The sequence below is a fragment of the Camponotus floridanus genome, unplaced genomic scaffold, assembly GCF_003227725.1.
Source record: "Camponotus floridanus strain SB8 unplaced genomic scaffold, Cflo_v7.5 scaffold52, whole genome shotgun sequence".
Lineage (NCBI taxonomy): Eukaryota > Metazoa > Arthropoda > Insecta > Hymenoptera > Formicidae > Camponotus > Camponotus floridanus.
In genome coordinates this window covers 880,484-896,397 of record NW_020229681.1, presented here as the reverse complement: position 1 = coordinate 896,397, position 15,914 = coordinate 880,484, and the positions used below count along the sequence as shown (strand labels likewise).

At 24.3% G+C, this 15,914-nt stretch overlaps 2 protein-coding genes across 3 annotated transcripts; both read left to right on the top strand.

Annotated features, from left to right (window-relative positions):
* Nucleotides 1-1,053: 1,053 nt before the first annotated feature.
* On the top strand, nt 1,054-6,287 carry LOC105252867 (UDP-glucuronosyltransferase 2B1-like). Of its 2 annotated transcripts, XM_011260491.2 has the most exons (7): nt 1,054-1,354; nt 1,789-2,025; nt 2,910-3,320; nt 3,701-3,923; nt 4,240-4,459; nt 4,782-4,918; nt 6,054-6,287. In XM_011260491.2, exons 1-7 carry the CDS (start codon nt 1,061-1,063, stop codon nt 6,062-6,064), a joined length of 1,533 nt encoding a protein of 510 aa, XP_011258793.2. In that variant the 5' UTR covers nt 1,054-1,060; the 3' UTR covers nt 6,065-6,287. The 2 variants fall into 2 exon arrangements, with proteins under 2 accessions (XP_011258793.2, XP_011258792.2); XM_011260490.2 differs by lacking the exon at nt 6,054-6,287 and having other exon boundaries at nt 4,782-5,098.
* Nucleotides 6,288-7,687: 1,400 nt separating this feature from the next.
* Nucleotides 7,688-13,010, top strand: LOC105252869 (UDP-glucuronosyltransferase 2B19-like). Its single transcript, XM_025412557.1, has 6 exons — nt 7,688-7,990; nt 8,876-9,112; nt 9,855-10,268; nt 11,061-11,283; nt 12,141-12,360; nt 12,669-13,010. Exons 1-6 carry the CDS (start codon nt 7,772-7,774, stop codon nt 12,961-12,963), a joined length of 1,608 nt encoding a protein of 535 aa, XP_025268342.1. The 5' UTR covers nt 7,688-7,771; the 3' UTR covers nt 12,964-13,010.
* The last annotated feature ends 2,904 nt before the right edge of the window (nt 13,011-15,914 follow it).

Here is a 15,914-nt window from a genome sequence, read left to right as displayed (position 1 = left end):
TACATATGTGTGTGTGTGTGTGTGTGTATGCATCTTTTTTAATCAAAAATTCACACTTGTAAATATAAAAATATAAAATATAAAATAAATATAAAAATAAATATAAAAATTTTGTGTAAATATTAATATTATAATATCACGTAGTATAATATATGTGACACAAAACCTGATTTTTTGTTTAAAATCGAGATTAAAAGTAACCAGTATGGAGATATTTGATTATTGATTCCTTCACATGAGATTTAAACAAGGAATACCATACATTTACAAATGAATTGCGAAATAATCTGTTGTATGTCATTTTGTACGCATTAAATATGAACAATCATATTATTGCTGATGATAAAGATTGTTATATTAGTAATGTCTTCATTTATAATCTAAACATTAATATCAAACGATACGAGAACATTATATAATTGATTTCTTCCTAATTTCTTTATAACTTTTTGAATAATTGCAAAATTAGTAAATTAGTAAATTACTTAAAGAGAAACTACACTTACATTGTTAACATATTTGAACTGTATCTTATTATGTTAAATCATAATTAATTTAACATATTTTATAAAGAACTGTTAAAAATGCATAGTCCCAAGAATTAAATAGATAATTAAGAAATATTGACTGCACTTTGAAAATAATTAAACTTAACAAAATAATATACATCAATAAATTACATATGATAATTTTGCTGTAGTAGTTTAAAAAATAAGACATTGATGATATTTTTTTATATTTAAGTAAAGATATATATATATATATATATATATATATGTGTGTAATATTATTATTAATAATATTTTTTACTTATTTTATTTATTAAATCATTATTATTTTTATTATGTTCACACAATTTCGGAGAAAAATAAATAAAATTCTTGAAAATATTAAGCTTATAAACATTATCATCATGCATTAGATTAACACTTCTGTATGGCCTTGCCACTCAATCAAAGCAATCTTTGCAAGAGTAAGAGAGGAGGTAAAAGAGGAGGGAGATGATAAGTAACAGAAGAGAGATAACAAATAGCTATTAGGCAAATACATCTATAGACTGATGCATTCGAGCTTGAAACGCGATTGTGAGCAAGCAAGTGAAGTAAAGGCATACGTATTACATATCTTGTTAATCATGTTTAAAAAATTGATTTTTTATTGTACCTTAATGGTACTCGTGACAATATCAAACTCGTTATCGATTTTACTATTAGAACCCATACTATCAACTAGTCATCATATTTGGACGTTAAATTTATTGAAAGGATTACTTAGCAAAGGCCATCACGTACACATAGTCAGCATCCATGAACCTGATATCAAGGGTAAACTCGCACAGAATATGACATACGCTGTAAGTATATGTTACAAGAAATTTAAAGATATTTTAAATAAAACTATTACATATCTACATTCAGCGCGCAATATAAATTGATAGCTTACGTAACTGGTGTCGACAATATTATATGTATATTAAGTAGCGAACGAAACACATAAATGCTGCGTTAATTTAATAAATATTTAAATAACAGTTGATAATTTATAAAGGTAATAATAAAGATAATAGAGAGTAAAATGGCAGATAATTATATTTGCAATGACGTCATATCATAAGTCATTACGTATACACATTTATTATTACATTATCATTTGGATAGTACTTACAATTAAAAGTATGTCACATTAATGCAGTAACCATACAAACTTTGGCTTTACATAAATATTGTTTCCTATCTACACCATATGCCATTTTTATTTTGTTTAATAAACTATACTTGTAATTTTTAGATCTTTGGTGATATAATGGAACAGTTGCATGAATCCGAGGATTATGACCCAAATGAATGGGAAAAGTTTAGTGTATCTTATGCGACATATTTTTTGTATAATATAGCATCATCATCTTGTGAAAAAACTATAGAAACTAAAGAAGCGAAAGAACTTATGGAGATGATAAAAAATGTGGAATTTGATGTTATAGTACAGGACGTTACGCTTCATCAATGTTTATACGGATTGTGGCAAGTAAGATTAAACAATGTATTAAAGTATGTATGTATATATGTATAAATTGTCTGATTTAAATTATATTTAAATAGAATTAAAAAATACAATTTCTAAATTAGTAATAATATAATAATAATGATATATATTCAAATTATGATGTACTATTCACTAGTAGCGTTTAATACAGACTAAATTATAATTTTATGTATTTATATATAATTTAACTTTTAAGATACATGAAGTCATCTAATTTGGCGTCACATGTGTAAACAATATAAGAAAAGATATTTAAGAAAGAAAAAGAAAAGTATAATCAGGAGCTCTTGAATCTTTAGTTAAATAGCATTTGCATTAGATAATACAGATGATAATATTTAAAGTATAATTGTTTTAAAAAAAATCTGTAATTAATTTTTTTTTAAGAATTTTAATTACTTTTTTAATTTTTACTACGTCTATTTTGGCAATCTAATTGTAAAATAAATTTACATTTAAATTATTAAATTACAAAATTGAACTATATAAGTATTGAAACTTCTTACTTGAAAATTTTTGCAACAATTTTTATAAAACATAATTTAAGAATATCTATTATAAATTATTTTCTATTACATATTTTCTATTTATTATCAATTTTAAATATTTGTTATAAATTATAACCGCTTATAATTTAAAAGTAGATTGAAAATTGATTGAAATAATTATTACATATATACATACATTTATACCTATATTTATAATCACTATTTATACACATATATATATATATATATATATATATATATATATATATACATTTTTTTAGAATTAGGCTTTCTTACATAATCAAAAATATGAGCGAATATCATCTCAAAAAAATAAAAAAATATGAGAAAATATCATCTTATATAGATTGTTTTCAGATTGCTAAAGGCAAACCACCTGTCGTAGGTTTCGTTCCATACGGTCTTGCACCTTGGCTTAAAGATTATATCGGTGGTCCCTATTATCCGACTGTTCGATCTTATCCAAATACAGCTATTGCGAAACCCGAAAGTCTATGTCAAAAAACGTGGAATACTTTTTATTACTTCATAGATGATCTTCTACGAAGTTATTATTACATGCCAATCTCTCAGCGAATTGCTGAACGGTACATAGGTCATGAAATCAGACCGTTACGTGAACTAGAAAAAAATATTACCATTTTATTAATCAATACCCATTCTGCATTTGAACCCGCGATTCCGCTGCCACCAAACGCCATAGAGATTGGGGGACTACATGCTCAACCATTACAAGCTACCGATGAAAAAGCCGTAATATATCCCGATGTGAGATTTATTATTTAAGAATTAATAAAAATACTATCAAAATTGTACATGCTAAAGAAATGGAATTGAATGAAATTTTTTCTGAATCTTTAATTAAAACTTATTATTGATTTGTACATATTTATACAAAAATTTGAATATTTATATTTATATTTTATATACAAGAAATATTACAAAAAAAATATTCTTATTAATAACGAGATTTTTTGATAATTTAAGTAGTTATTATTACTCGCGAAATTAATCCAATTCTTTAAATATTTCTTCATTTATAATAGATTTTATAATTATTTTGTAAATGTATTTATGATTGAATATAAGTGAAAGTATATTTTGATTTTATCGAAGTATTTTTTCATCTTGTTAAATATGTTTTGCAGAGCATACGTAAATTTCTTGATGATGCAAAAAATGGAGCTGTCATAATATCATTGGGAACAAATGTAAACTGGAAATCTATAGGATTAGATAAACTTAAAGCCGTCACACAAGCTCTATCAAAACTCAATCAACGAGTTGTTTGGAAGCTAGATATTGAACTGTCATTTGAAGTATCAAATAATATAATGGTTGTGAAATGGCTACAACAAAACGAAATTTTGAGTACGTCTCATAATTTATTGGAAGATATGCAAATAAATATGTTCATAATGATTTCTTATAATTAGTTATTATTTTTGTACATATATTTATCTAAATATTTATATTTTTAAATTCTTATTTGTTTTTTAATGATTATTGCATTATTATATTAATTTAATAATATTATAATTGCATTGCACTTTTATATTAATTTAATAATAGAGAAATTTACACAGTATATTCTCACAAAATATTTGTATTAATATTAGATTTTAATTCTCTTTATTTCTTATACAGTTGAGATAGTTAAAATTTATTATATTACATTTATATTCAGATCATAAGAATATAAAGGCAATTTGGACGCATGGTGGTCTTCTTAGTACACAAGAGGCTATTTGGAATGGAGTGCCAGTAATTGGAATGCCATTTTTTGCGGATCAAAAACCCAATGTGGAATTATTAGTACATAAAGGAGCTGGCGTTCGCTTAGACATTGCCACTTTATCCACGGAATCAGTATTAGACGCGTTTGAAAAAGTACTTTACAATGAAAGGTACGATATTTGAATATATCTGATATTAGTTTTTTTAATACATATTTACAGATATATGTACAGATACATACATGTCATTTTGTGAATAAATTTGAATAATATTTCAATGATAATTTCGAATATTTCAGTGATAATTATTATAGTATTAATATAAAAGTAACTATAGTTATATAATAATAATAACTTAAAACGACATTTTTTAGAATTTAATATATTTTGTTAAATATGTTTTATTATATATATTTTCTATGTTCTTCATGTTTAATTAATGTGTACCATAAGTTTATACAATGTTTTTAATAATGAAATATTTGTCGTGCAGTTATACAAAAAATATGAAACGGTTATCCTATGAATTTCGGGATCGACCAGTGCCGCCGTTAGATTTGGCCGTTTGGTGGATCGAATACGCCGCCCGTCATCCATCTGGAAGTTTAGCATCTCCGCTTAGATCCCAGAGTTGGGTGAAACAGAATCTAATCGATATTTACGCATTTTTGTTTCTGAATCTTATCATAATATTGTCAATCGTATATCTTCTATTGAAAAAATTATTTAATTTTTGTCTTAATCATACGTATGCTATATCTAAATCGCAAAAGAAGAAACAAATGTAATTCTTTCAAATATTAATGATAAGTGTTGCATTTAAATATTGTTAATTTAAAAATAAAATTAGTATATTAGTATAAATATATATATATATATATATATATATATATATATATATATACTATATACTTATTATACTATATATATATATATATATATATACTAATATATTTATATATTAATATAAATAATATTTTACTGTACATATATACAGGGTGAATCATAATGGTTGTACCAACTTTTACCATTAGAGATCAATTACCGACTGCAACTCTAATCAATTGAATGATTCATAGATAACAGCTGTTCGGATCGACCATGCTGCGGTACATACAAGCGAGTTAAATACTGTGAATCAAATAATATACATATACATATATATATATATATATATATATATATATATATATATATAAAAGAGTTAAATATATTAGAAAAGTATGTTTGCATAGAATATGTATATTATTTAATTCACAGTATTTAATTCGCTTGTACGTTACTGCAGACACGGTCAATCCAAGCAGCTATCATCTATGAATCATTTGATTATAGTTGCAGTCGGTAATTGATCTCTAATGGTAAAAGATTGGTACAACCATTATGATTCACCCTGTATATATATATATATATATATATATATATATATATATATATATATATATATATATACAGTAAAATATTATTTATATGTATATATGTACATAAGCATATATGGATATATATTTTAACAAATATTAGTTATATAAATAACATAATTAATAGTAAATTTTTACATTCATATTTAAAATTAATATAATATAAATAGAATTTTATATTAGCAGAATTTTGTACATTAAGTGTAAGTACAAAATTCTTCTTAAAATTTATATAGAATATTTCTGTATTCTGTATACATACATACACATGAATTTTTAGATTTTTGACATATATAAATATTTTTGTACATCATTGAAATATTTTCATTTTGTTAAATATTTTGCAGATCATACGTGAATTTCTTGATGAGGCAAAAAACGGAATTATTATAATATTATTAGGAACACACGTAAACTGGAAATCTATCGAATTAGATAAACTTAAAACTGTCATACTCTGTCTGAAAAAAAAACTGAAGCAACGAGCACTTTGAAAGTTAAATATTGAATTGTCATTTAAAACGCCGAACAATGTAATGGTTGTGAAACAGATTACAAAATAAAATTTTATGTAAGATGTACAATTTATTTAAAGATACAAAAAATATGCGATTCAATATTCGTGTTTGTAATGTTTATAACTAAGTGGTTTATAAAGAAGTAATAGAAATCTACTCAAACTCGATTTCGAGTTATTAGCTGATCTAAGATGCAATGTAATTTATCACACATCAACCAATATAATTACACAAGTATGTTTTTAAAATCAATCAAATTGTATAGTTAAATCGTTTTTATGTGTATGATAAAAATATATACATAATTATCTATATCTTATATATATAATTATCTAAATAATTATAATTTTAAATTTTGATTTGTTTTTATTAATAAAATATTAATTTATTAAATTTAATTCTAATTCTTTACGTGGATTTTTTTATGTGGTTTTATTTATAATTGCTTAAGTACAAAATATTATTTTCGAAATGCAATTAGTTCTTTGTAGAAATATTAAATAAATACGAGTCCATATTTCTTTTAGGATTTCTATGATAAAATCAGTATTATATTTTATTATATTATTAAATGATTTTTTAATTGAAAATAATTTAACATCAGAATGCTTATTATGTGTGTGTATAATTATATTTTTAATTATACACATATACATTAATTTAATTGAGAAATTTACATAGCTTACAGAATGTTTGTATTAATATCAGATTGTGCTTTTCTTTATCTTTGATAATTGAAATTATTTGATAATTGCATTATAATATAATATATTTTTATATTTAGCTCGCAAGAATGTAAAGGTAATTTGAACGCACGGTGGTCTTCTTAGCACAAGGCCATCTGAAATGGTGCGCCAGTAATTAGAATGCTATTTTTTGCGGATCAGAAACCCAATGTAGAACTATTAGTACATAAAGAAGCTGACATTCGTTTAGATCATAAAACTTTGTCTACAAAATCAGTATTAAACATGTTTGAAAAAATACTTTACAATGAGAGGTATAGAGTATTTGAATATATTTAGTGTTGATAATTTTTTTGTTACATATTTATGTAAGTATATATGTTATTTTGCATATAAATTAGAATAATATCTTAATGTAATAATTACACAGGCCTACGAAATTTTAGGCTTAGTTAGTTACAAAAAGCAGAATAGGTGAATATGATAGATTTTTTGAAACGCTGAAAACAAATGTGTTTAAATAGTTCAAAAATAACTATGTCGACGAATTTCATGAATTTATTATGAGGAAACGTAATTTTTTGAAATATTTATTTTTGGATTATTTAACTGTAAATAGTTAGTAGAGTATAAAGTTATAAAGTTATAAGTGTTTCAGCTTGTATACGTATTATAAAACTTATAGTATAATAATTTGCTTCATTCTTGAAAATAACTCATAATAGCATTAGCCTTGATCTCTCCCCACTCGTAACTGTTTCAGACTCGCAACTGGTCGGTAAATTGCAATAGAAACAGTCAGTCGTGAATCTCGAGTGTAGCAGTAAGCAAGAAAGGCATCCGTGTTACTTTGTTTTAACCATGTTGAAATGCTTCTTTATTTATTGTATTTTAATGGGATTCGCAACAGTATCGAATTCGCTGTCGATTTTAGTGATAGAAGCTCTTCCATCGCCCAGCCATCATCTTTGGACGACGAATCTGGTAAAAGGATTGCTCCGCAAAGGCCATCATGTACATGCAGTGAGCCTCTATGAAACTAAAGTTAAAGGTACACTCGGGCAGAATTTAACATACGCCGTAAGTATATGTTATAAGTTAAAACTATATTCTAGATAAATTTCCTTCGATTATTTTCAACACATAAAATAAATAAAACAGTAACTTATATATAATTTATAATTTACAAATACGTTGTCCTTTTTTACATCATCAGAATATGTACAATAAAAAAATGTGTGGATGCTGCCTTCATTTATTGCATAACGAATCATTGAGTACATCCGGAAGTATGATCGCTCAGTAGCAATCAAATGTAATTGATAAATTCAAAGATAAAAATCAATCACATTCAATTGCTATTTTCGCTCAATGAGCGGTCCTATTACGGATACACCCAATATAAATATATGTATGATAACAAATGTTACATGAAATTACTATGCTATATGTTGCTTCAAATAGCATTTCGATAGAGAAATAAACTCCACATTAAAGATTAGATTGTAATCAGATAATAAATAAAATTTCAACGCAAATAAATATTTCACAATTTTATCATTAAAAGATAAATCAATCTCATTATTGTAAATTATAGATAACATAGTTATCTTGATTTAAAAAACAAAAAATTTATAATTAAAAAAGAATTAAAATTAGATTATATATATATAATATAATTTTAATTCTTTTTTAATTATAAATTATATATATATATATATATATATATATATATATATAAATGAAACTATAATATAAACTATAATAGAATTTTTATATCTAATAGACAAAAATATTAAAGAAAAGAAAGAAAGAAAACAAGATTATATATTTATCATAATATCTAAACATACATCAAAAATGCAGTAACCTTATTATTTAAAATAACCGATCTTATTTAAAATAGTATTTCCTAAAATCACATATTTTTTTATTTCTGTATATTACAATATTTATTGGTTTCAGGTTTTTGATAACCTAGTAAAAGAAATGCGGGGAGACGAAAATGCTGATGCATCTGAATGGGAAAAATATAATGTATTCTACATGATATATTTTGTATATGAATGGTCGACAGTTGTATCTAAGAAAGTGATAGAAACTAAAGCAGCGACGGAACTTTTGGAAATGATCAAAGAGGTTGAATTTGATATCATAGTGCAAGACATTACGATGCCTGAATGCTTATACAGTTTGTGGGAAGTAAGTATAAAGAATCTATCAATATTGTGTTGTTGTGTGAACAATATTTCCTGTGCATTATTATTCCAATAATAATATAACATAAATGCACAATTAATAATATACATATATTGAATATGTTGATGTATTTTACTTAGTTACTAATAATACTAATTACAAAATTATATTGTGATTGAATATATTTATGATCTGACATTTAATATTATGACAATTAGCATTATGTAACATACGGTGCAAGCGATTAAATCAGACAGAAAGAGATAAGAAGAAAAAAGGATGCGTAACTAAATAAAATAACTCTTAAAGACTCACAATCAGTTAGATAGCACTTGGTTAGATAACACTTGGTTTAAATAATAGAAGTCGTGATTTATTTAGAAAACTTTCATTTTCATATCTCTTAAAAAAAAATCTTTATAGTGTATTTATAGTGTATTTTTATAATGTAATTTTTTGTATAATTTATAATTATTATTTTCTTAAAACAAATTTAATGTCTCCTTTTTCGCAGTTTTATAATTTTAATATATCAACCTTAGCGTTTCAATTTTAAAATAAATTCACGTTAGAATCTAATTAAACAAAGAATAATGCTATTTTTCTAAAAAAAAGTTACGCACACGTGTAAAATTTTCTTCCAAATTTAAATTATATAAAATTTTTCTGTTTATTGTAATTAAAGTAAATCTCTTTAATATATATAAAAATATTTATCTAGCATTCAATAGGTCATTGTTTTTAGGTTGCTAAAGGCAAGCCGCCTGTAGTAGGCTATCTTCCATTTGGTACTGCACCTTGGCTCAAGTATTATATTGGAGGCCCTCATTATCCGACTGTTCGATCTTTTCCATATAAAAATCTTGCAAAACCCATAAATCTGTGGGAAAGAACATTGAATGTTCTTTATTACATTCTGGACGATCTCGTCCGGCAATATTACTATATGCCAATCTCTCAACAAATAACTAAGCAATACATAGGTCACGAGATTAGATCGTTATTTGAAATAGAAAAAAATATTACTATCATATTAATCAATAGTCATTCTGCGTTTGAACCTGGGATTCCATTGCCGCCAAACGCCATAGAAATTGGAGGATTGCATGCTCAAGCTGTACAAGGAATTACTAACGAGGAAACTACAACATATCCCGATGTAAGAGTGAATATTTTCAAAAATTTATTTAAAAAATTTTTTTAGTAAAAATGATAGTAAAATCAAACTTGAACATAGTAAAAAAAATTAATTATAATCAAGAATTTTTTCTGATTTAAAATTTATCATTAATCTGTGCACATACAATTTTCATTTATATTCTTTTATTGTATTTGCAGAACATTGTAAAAAATATTCTTATTAAAATAATGATATTTTTTGATAAATAATGGATATATTGAAAAAAGGTCATAATTGCATAATAAAAAAATTATAATTGAGATTTCTGCTCTTACTACTGATAATAATGTTGATAATAATAACTTCGTGTGTAGTAATAATAATTTTAAATTCAACTAGCTAAAATGACTATAATTTATGATAATTATTTTATAATTTATAACTATCTTCTTAACAATAGAAGTCATTTATTATTGCTCACGATATTAGACAAACATTTTTTAACATCTAATCATTTTATCTAATCATTTATGATTGTCCACTGTGCAATGACTGTAAATAACCGGCAACTTCAAACAAATTATATATTATTTAAAATAAAGAATACAAATATCATTCATAAACGCTCATTCACAATCTTTTAACTTGACAGTTATTTCACAAACATTAAAAGAATTATATATTTGATTTATAAAGTTTGACAATAAAGGTTGTTAGCCTTTTTGCTTAAATGTAATTTGTTTTGTGAGTATAACAGATTAATTAATGTAATGTAACATGTACATAAAATAAATAGTATATTATTAAAATATTTTTATTATTATATTACAGAGCATACGTAAATTTCTTGATGAGGCAACGGATGGAGTTGTTATAATATCGTTGGGAACGAATGTAAAATGGAAATCGATCGGATTAGATAAACTTGAGGCCGTCACACAAGCTCTGTCAAAACTCAAACAACGAGCACTTTGGAAGCTAGATATTGAAATGCCATTTCAAGTGCCGAATAATATAATGATTTTAAAGTGGATGCCTCAAAACGAAATTTTGTGTGAGTAGTTTTGTGTTTTCATAACATACTAGAAGATGCGAAAAATACGTAATTCAATATTCTTACTTATAACTGTTATTTATAATTAGCTATTATTTTTTCTTAATTTAAATTTTGATTTGTTTTTATTAGATCAAATATTAATTCATAAAATTCAAATGTGTTTTTAGACTGATAGCATTGTATTTAGCTATTATTTTTTCTTAATTTAAATTTTGATTTGTTTTTATTAGATCAAATATTAATTCATAAAATTCAAATGTGTTTTTAGACTGATAGCATTGTATTTGCTTTTAATACCACCGATTCAAATTATTATTTAAATTATGATTGTATTTTTTAAATAAAACAAAACACACAATGTACATAAAGATTGACAAACATAAACACGTAATTATTTTGTGAATTAAAGTTTTCTTTTTGATTTTTTTTGTAATTGGTTAGTAAAAAAGAAATGGCTAGTAAAAAATCTCTTACATATTATTTATATATTTATTTATAATATATTATTAATTATAAATATCTTGATATAAATTTATCGAATTATCGCATTTTTCTGAGATATCTGCAATAAAATTAATTTTCATAATTTTATAATAAAGACATATTTTTATTTAAAAATAATTTGTAAAAATATATTAATTTGATAAAAAAAAATTATAACTAACAAAATGTTTGCATTGATGTCAGAATATTATATATATTATATTCTAACATCAATGCAAATATTTTGTTAACTATAATTTTATTAGTTAACTATAATTTATATATATGCATATATCAAAGAATATATATACATATATTCTCTTTATCATAATTTCAAAGAATAAAATTTATTATAATATATTTATATTCAGCTCACAAGAATGTAAAAGCAATATGGACGCATGGTGGTCTTTTGAGTACACAAGAAGCCATTTGGAAAGGTGTACCAATAATCGGAATGCCATTCTTTATAGATCAAAAATATAATATAGCATTATTAATAAATAAAGGTGTTGCTGTACAGCTAGATATTAATACTTTATCCACGGAGTCCATATTAGATGCTTTTGAAAAGATACTTTACAATGAAAGGTATGATATTTAAATATTTTTAATATGTTGATTATATTTATTTGTTATATTGTGTATGTTTTCTAAATAAATTTTATTAATATCTTAATATAATAATAGATCATCCGAATAGTAACTATAATAATTAATTGTAAATAAAAATACTTTAAAATACTATAATGTAATATAAATAAAAAGAGTTAAAATAATATCTTAAAATAGTGTTTTAGAATTTAATTAAGTGTGTTATATTATATTCTGTTCAGCGTTTAATTAAGACGTTTAAGTTTATATAATATTATTAATAATATAAAATATTTGTTGTACAGTTATACAAAAAATATGAAACAATTATCCAGTGAATTTCGGGATCGACCAGTGCCGCCGTTAGATTTGGCCGTTTGGTGGATCGAATACGCCGCTCGTCATCCACATGGAAGTTTAGAATCTCCGCTTAGATCCCAGAGTTGGGTGGAACAGAACCTGATCGATGTCTACGGATTTTTGTTCTTTAATCTTATTATAATATTGTTGACCGTATATTTTGTATTGAAAAAATTATTTAATTTTTGTCATGATCATATATATGCCGTATCTAAATCGCAAAAGAAGAAACAAATGTAATACTTTCAAATATTAATAATAAGTGTTGTATTTAAATATTGTTAATTTAAAAATAAAATTAGTATGTTGGTATAAACACACACACACACACACACACGCACACGCACACACATATATAATAAAATATGTTATTATGTATAATACATATATACATATAAATATATAAAATATATTTATATGTATATATATATATATATATATATATATATATGTATTATTCATAAAATATATATGCATATATATTATAACAAATGTTAGTTATATAAATAATATAATTAATACATTTTTCATTCATATGTAAAATTGATGTAATATAAGTAGGATTTTATATTAGTAGAATTTTTAACACTAAGTACAAGATTCTATTTAAAGTTTATATAAGATATTTTTGTATTCTGTATTCTGTATTCTGTACACATAGATATATAAATTTTTAGATTTTTATTAAAACAATATATTTTTTTTATAAGATCATTAAACTTTTGAACTTTTATAAGTGACACAATATTGTATATTTATGTATGATATTTAAATATTACATTTTATTTAAGAAGTATAAATGCTTATAAGGTTATTGGTGAAGATATTATATTTTGTTTCTACCAAGCTTTTTCATAACGACACATTTTTATTTTATTCTTGATTGAGAGCGTATTTATTAATACGAAATAAAGTAAAAAGAATTCTTTCTAAAGAAACAGTGATATCACTTTGAAAGTTATTTCGTTAATGAAAGTCGAAAAATTTTATCCACCAAAATAAAATTTGATTATGTAATAATTATATTTTTTAATTTCATTTTTGACTCTCCTTCTTCTTTTGAGGATATGCAAAAACGATTTTTCGAAATATTAATCCGAAGAAGATAGACGCATACTCTGAGGATTGCTTCGATTTTATTATTTCTTTCGATGTGAACTGACCTATCCTTCAAGATTCTCACACTCGTATTCTTTACCCTTTCCATCTGTTTACGAGCTGATCGAACAATCCTGCTAAAACGATCTTGGTCTGATGATGTCATTCTTTGTGTCCAATGGCCGTGATACCTTAGAAAAAGGCACGATTTAAGCAGCGATTTTTTCTTCAATAAATGTGAGTATCAAGAAACAAAGAGACGATTTTCGAACGATATATGAAGACAAACGTAATAAAATGATATTGGATGTTCCAAATAAGTAAGCATATAGATGTTTTGGAGAATCAGAGAAAGCAAAAGTACTAAAGAAAACAACATAATCTTTCTGAAATGAAAAAGTTGATAATAAAAACAAAAGCAGAAAACTAAAAACAGAAACGGAAATAGAAGCCAGAGACTGAAATATAAGTAGCTTTCCTTTTCTCTTTTCTTTTTCGGAAACAAAAGAATTATTTATAATTTTACAAATTTAAAAAAATTAAAAATTAACGTAATATAATCTTATAATAAACGTGAAGGAAATTTTTCAAATCAAAGATCTTAAACTTTACTTTTTACCTCTTATTTGTATGAAAAATAAGTAATTAAATGTTTGTAATAAAATATTATTTTTAATTTTGTATTTCTTAATCAAGATATCTCTTAATCACATAAAGAAATGAATAAAAAATCAAATAAAGGTATGAATGTGTGTGTGTGTGTGTATATATATATATATATATATATATATATATATATATATATACATACACACACACACACACGCCGCGCGCGCGCGCGCGCGTATATGACATACATGTACACACACACACACACACACAAAATATAGTGAGAAAAATCTAACAATATCTAAGGAGAAATTATGCAGTAAAATATAAATAATATATATTTGAACAAATGTAAACAATTTTTCTAGTCCTTTTATTTTATTATTATATACTAAATATTTCTTAAAAATCTTTTTCCATTGTCATAAAAAATTAAAATTTTACTGAAATATATAACTATTCAGTTTATTTTATTTCAAGCGCAAAACAATACTTATTTCGGTCGATATTTTTCTCATAAATTACAAATAGCTCATTTAGATATTAAATAATCTGGAAAAGATGAAACAAATATGGGTATACAGTTGCAATACATGTTTTCTCATCACAGATGCTAAAACAAATAAAATCGTGCTTTCTTCTTATGTTTTTACATTCTCTTTTGAGTTACGGAAGCGAATAAATAGACTGGATAATATTTACTAATATTTACTTGTAATTTCTACTTGTAATTATTATAATGTATAGTATACAATTGTTAGGATGTATTATAATTCACTTTTATCTAACATCAAACTAAATTTTGAGATTTATTTTTATATAATATAATTTTGTATATATTAATTTATCTGTTTTTAATGGAATGCTTTATAGTTTCCAAAAAATAGTCAATGCAATAATTTAAATCGGATATGAATTTAAATGTGTTCGTTTGTTGAGCGACGCCACTTTAATTCGATTGTTTTGCTTCCGGTATGACAATAACAGGATATCGAGTATTAAATCGGAACTCGTCAATCGGTGGAAGGAAATAAATAAGGATCTTCGGTAGAATGCAGCTTTTTGGCATCGTTAAATCCGATCAATCAATGTAATTTCCCAGCTAAATCTTTTACCAGAATAAGAGCGGTCGATCAATTTTGTGACAAATTTCTTCTTTCTATTCTTCAATGAATGGAATATTCTCGCTTTTCACGTTAAGCCAAAACGATACAGATATCTTCGATGCTTCTTTTATATCCTCGATGTTCGATTACAACTTGCAAAGGAAATTGGCTAGTATAAAGTGGATATTGAAGTGCATCGTATAGCAATTAATCGCACAATAAAATAGTCGTATTAAGGTAATTTTTAGAGAAACGAATGCAATTTTATTGATATTTTATTGATATTATTAACAATGAAATTACTTCTAGTCTATTTTCTTCACTTTGATGATAAAAAAATAGTCGCAAATGTTAAACTCGCGAAAAGTCTATATCCTT

Excerpts from the sequence above, each read along its gene's own strand:
- LOC105252867 (XM_011260490.2), top strand. The coding sequence starts at position 1,061 with ATGCATTCGAGCTTGAAACGCGATTGTGAGCAAGCAAGTGAAGTAAAG. Across the intron at positions 2,026-2,909 it reads GTTTATACGGATTGTGGCAA|ATTGCTAAAGGCAAACCACC; the intron begins GTAAGATTAAAC and ends GATTGTTTTCAG. Across the intron at positions 4,460-4,781 it reads AAAGTACTTTACAATGAAAG|TTATACAAAAAATATGAAAC; the intron begins GTACGATATTTG and ends TTTGTCGTGCAG.
- LOC105252869 (XM_025412557.1), top strand. The coding sequence starts at position 7,772 with ATGTTGAAATGCTTCTTTATTTATTGTATTTTAATGGGATTCGCAACA. Across the intron at positions 11,284-12,140 it reads GCCTCAAAACGAAATTTTGT|CTCACAAGAATGTAAAAGCA; the intron begins GTGAGTAGTTTT and ends ATTTATATTCAG. Across the intron at positions 12,361-12,668 it reads AAGATACTTTACAATGAAAG|TTATACAAAAAATATGAAAC; the intron begins GTATGATATTTA and ends TTTGTTGTACAG.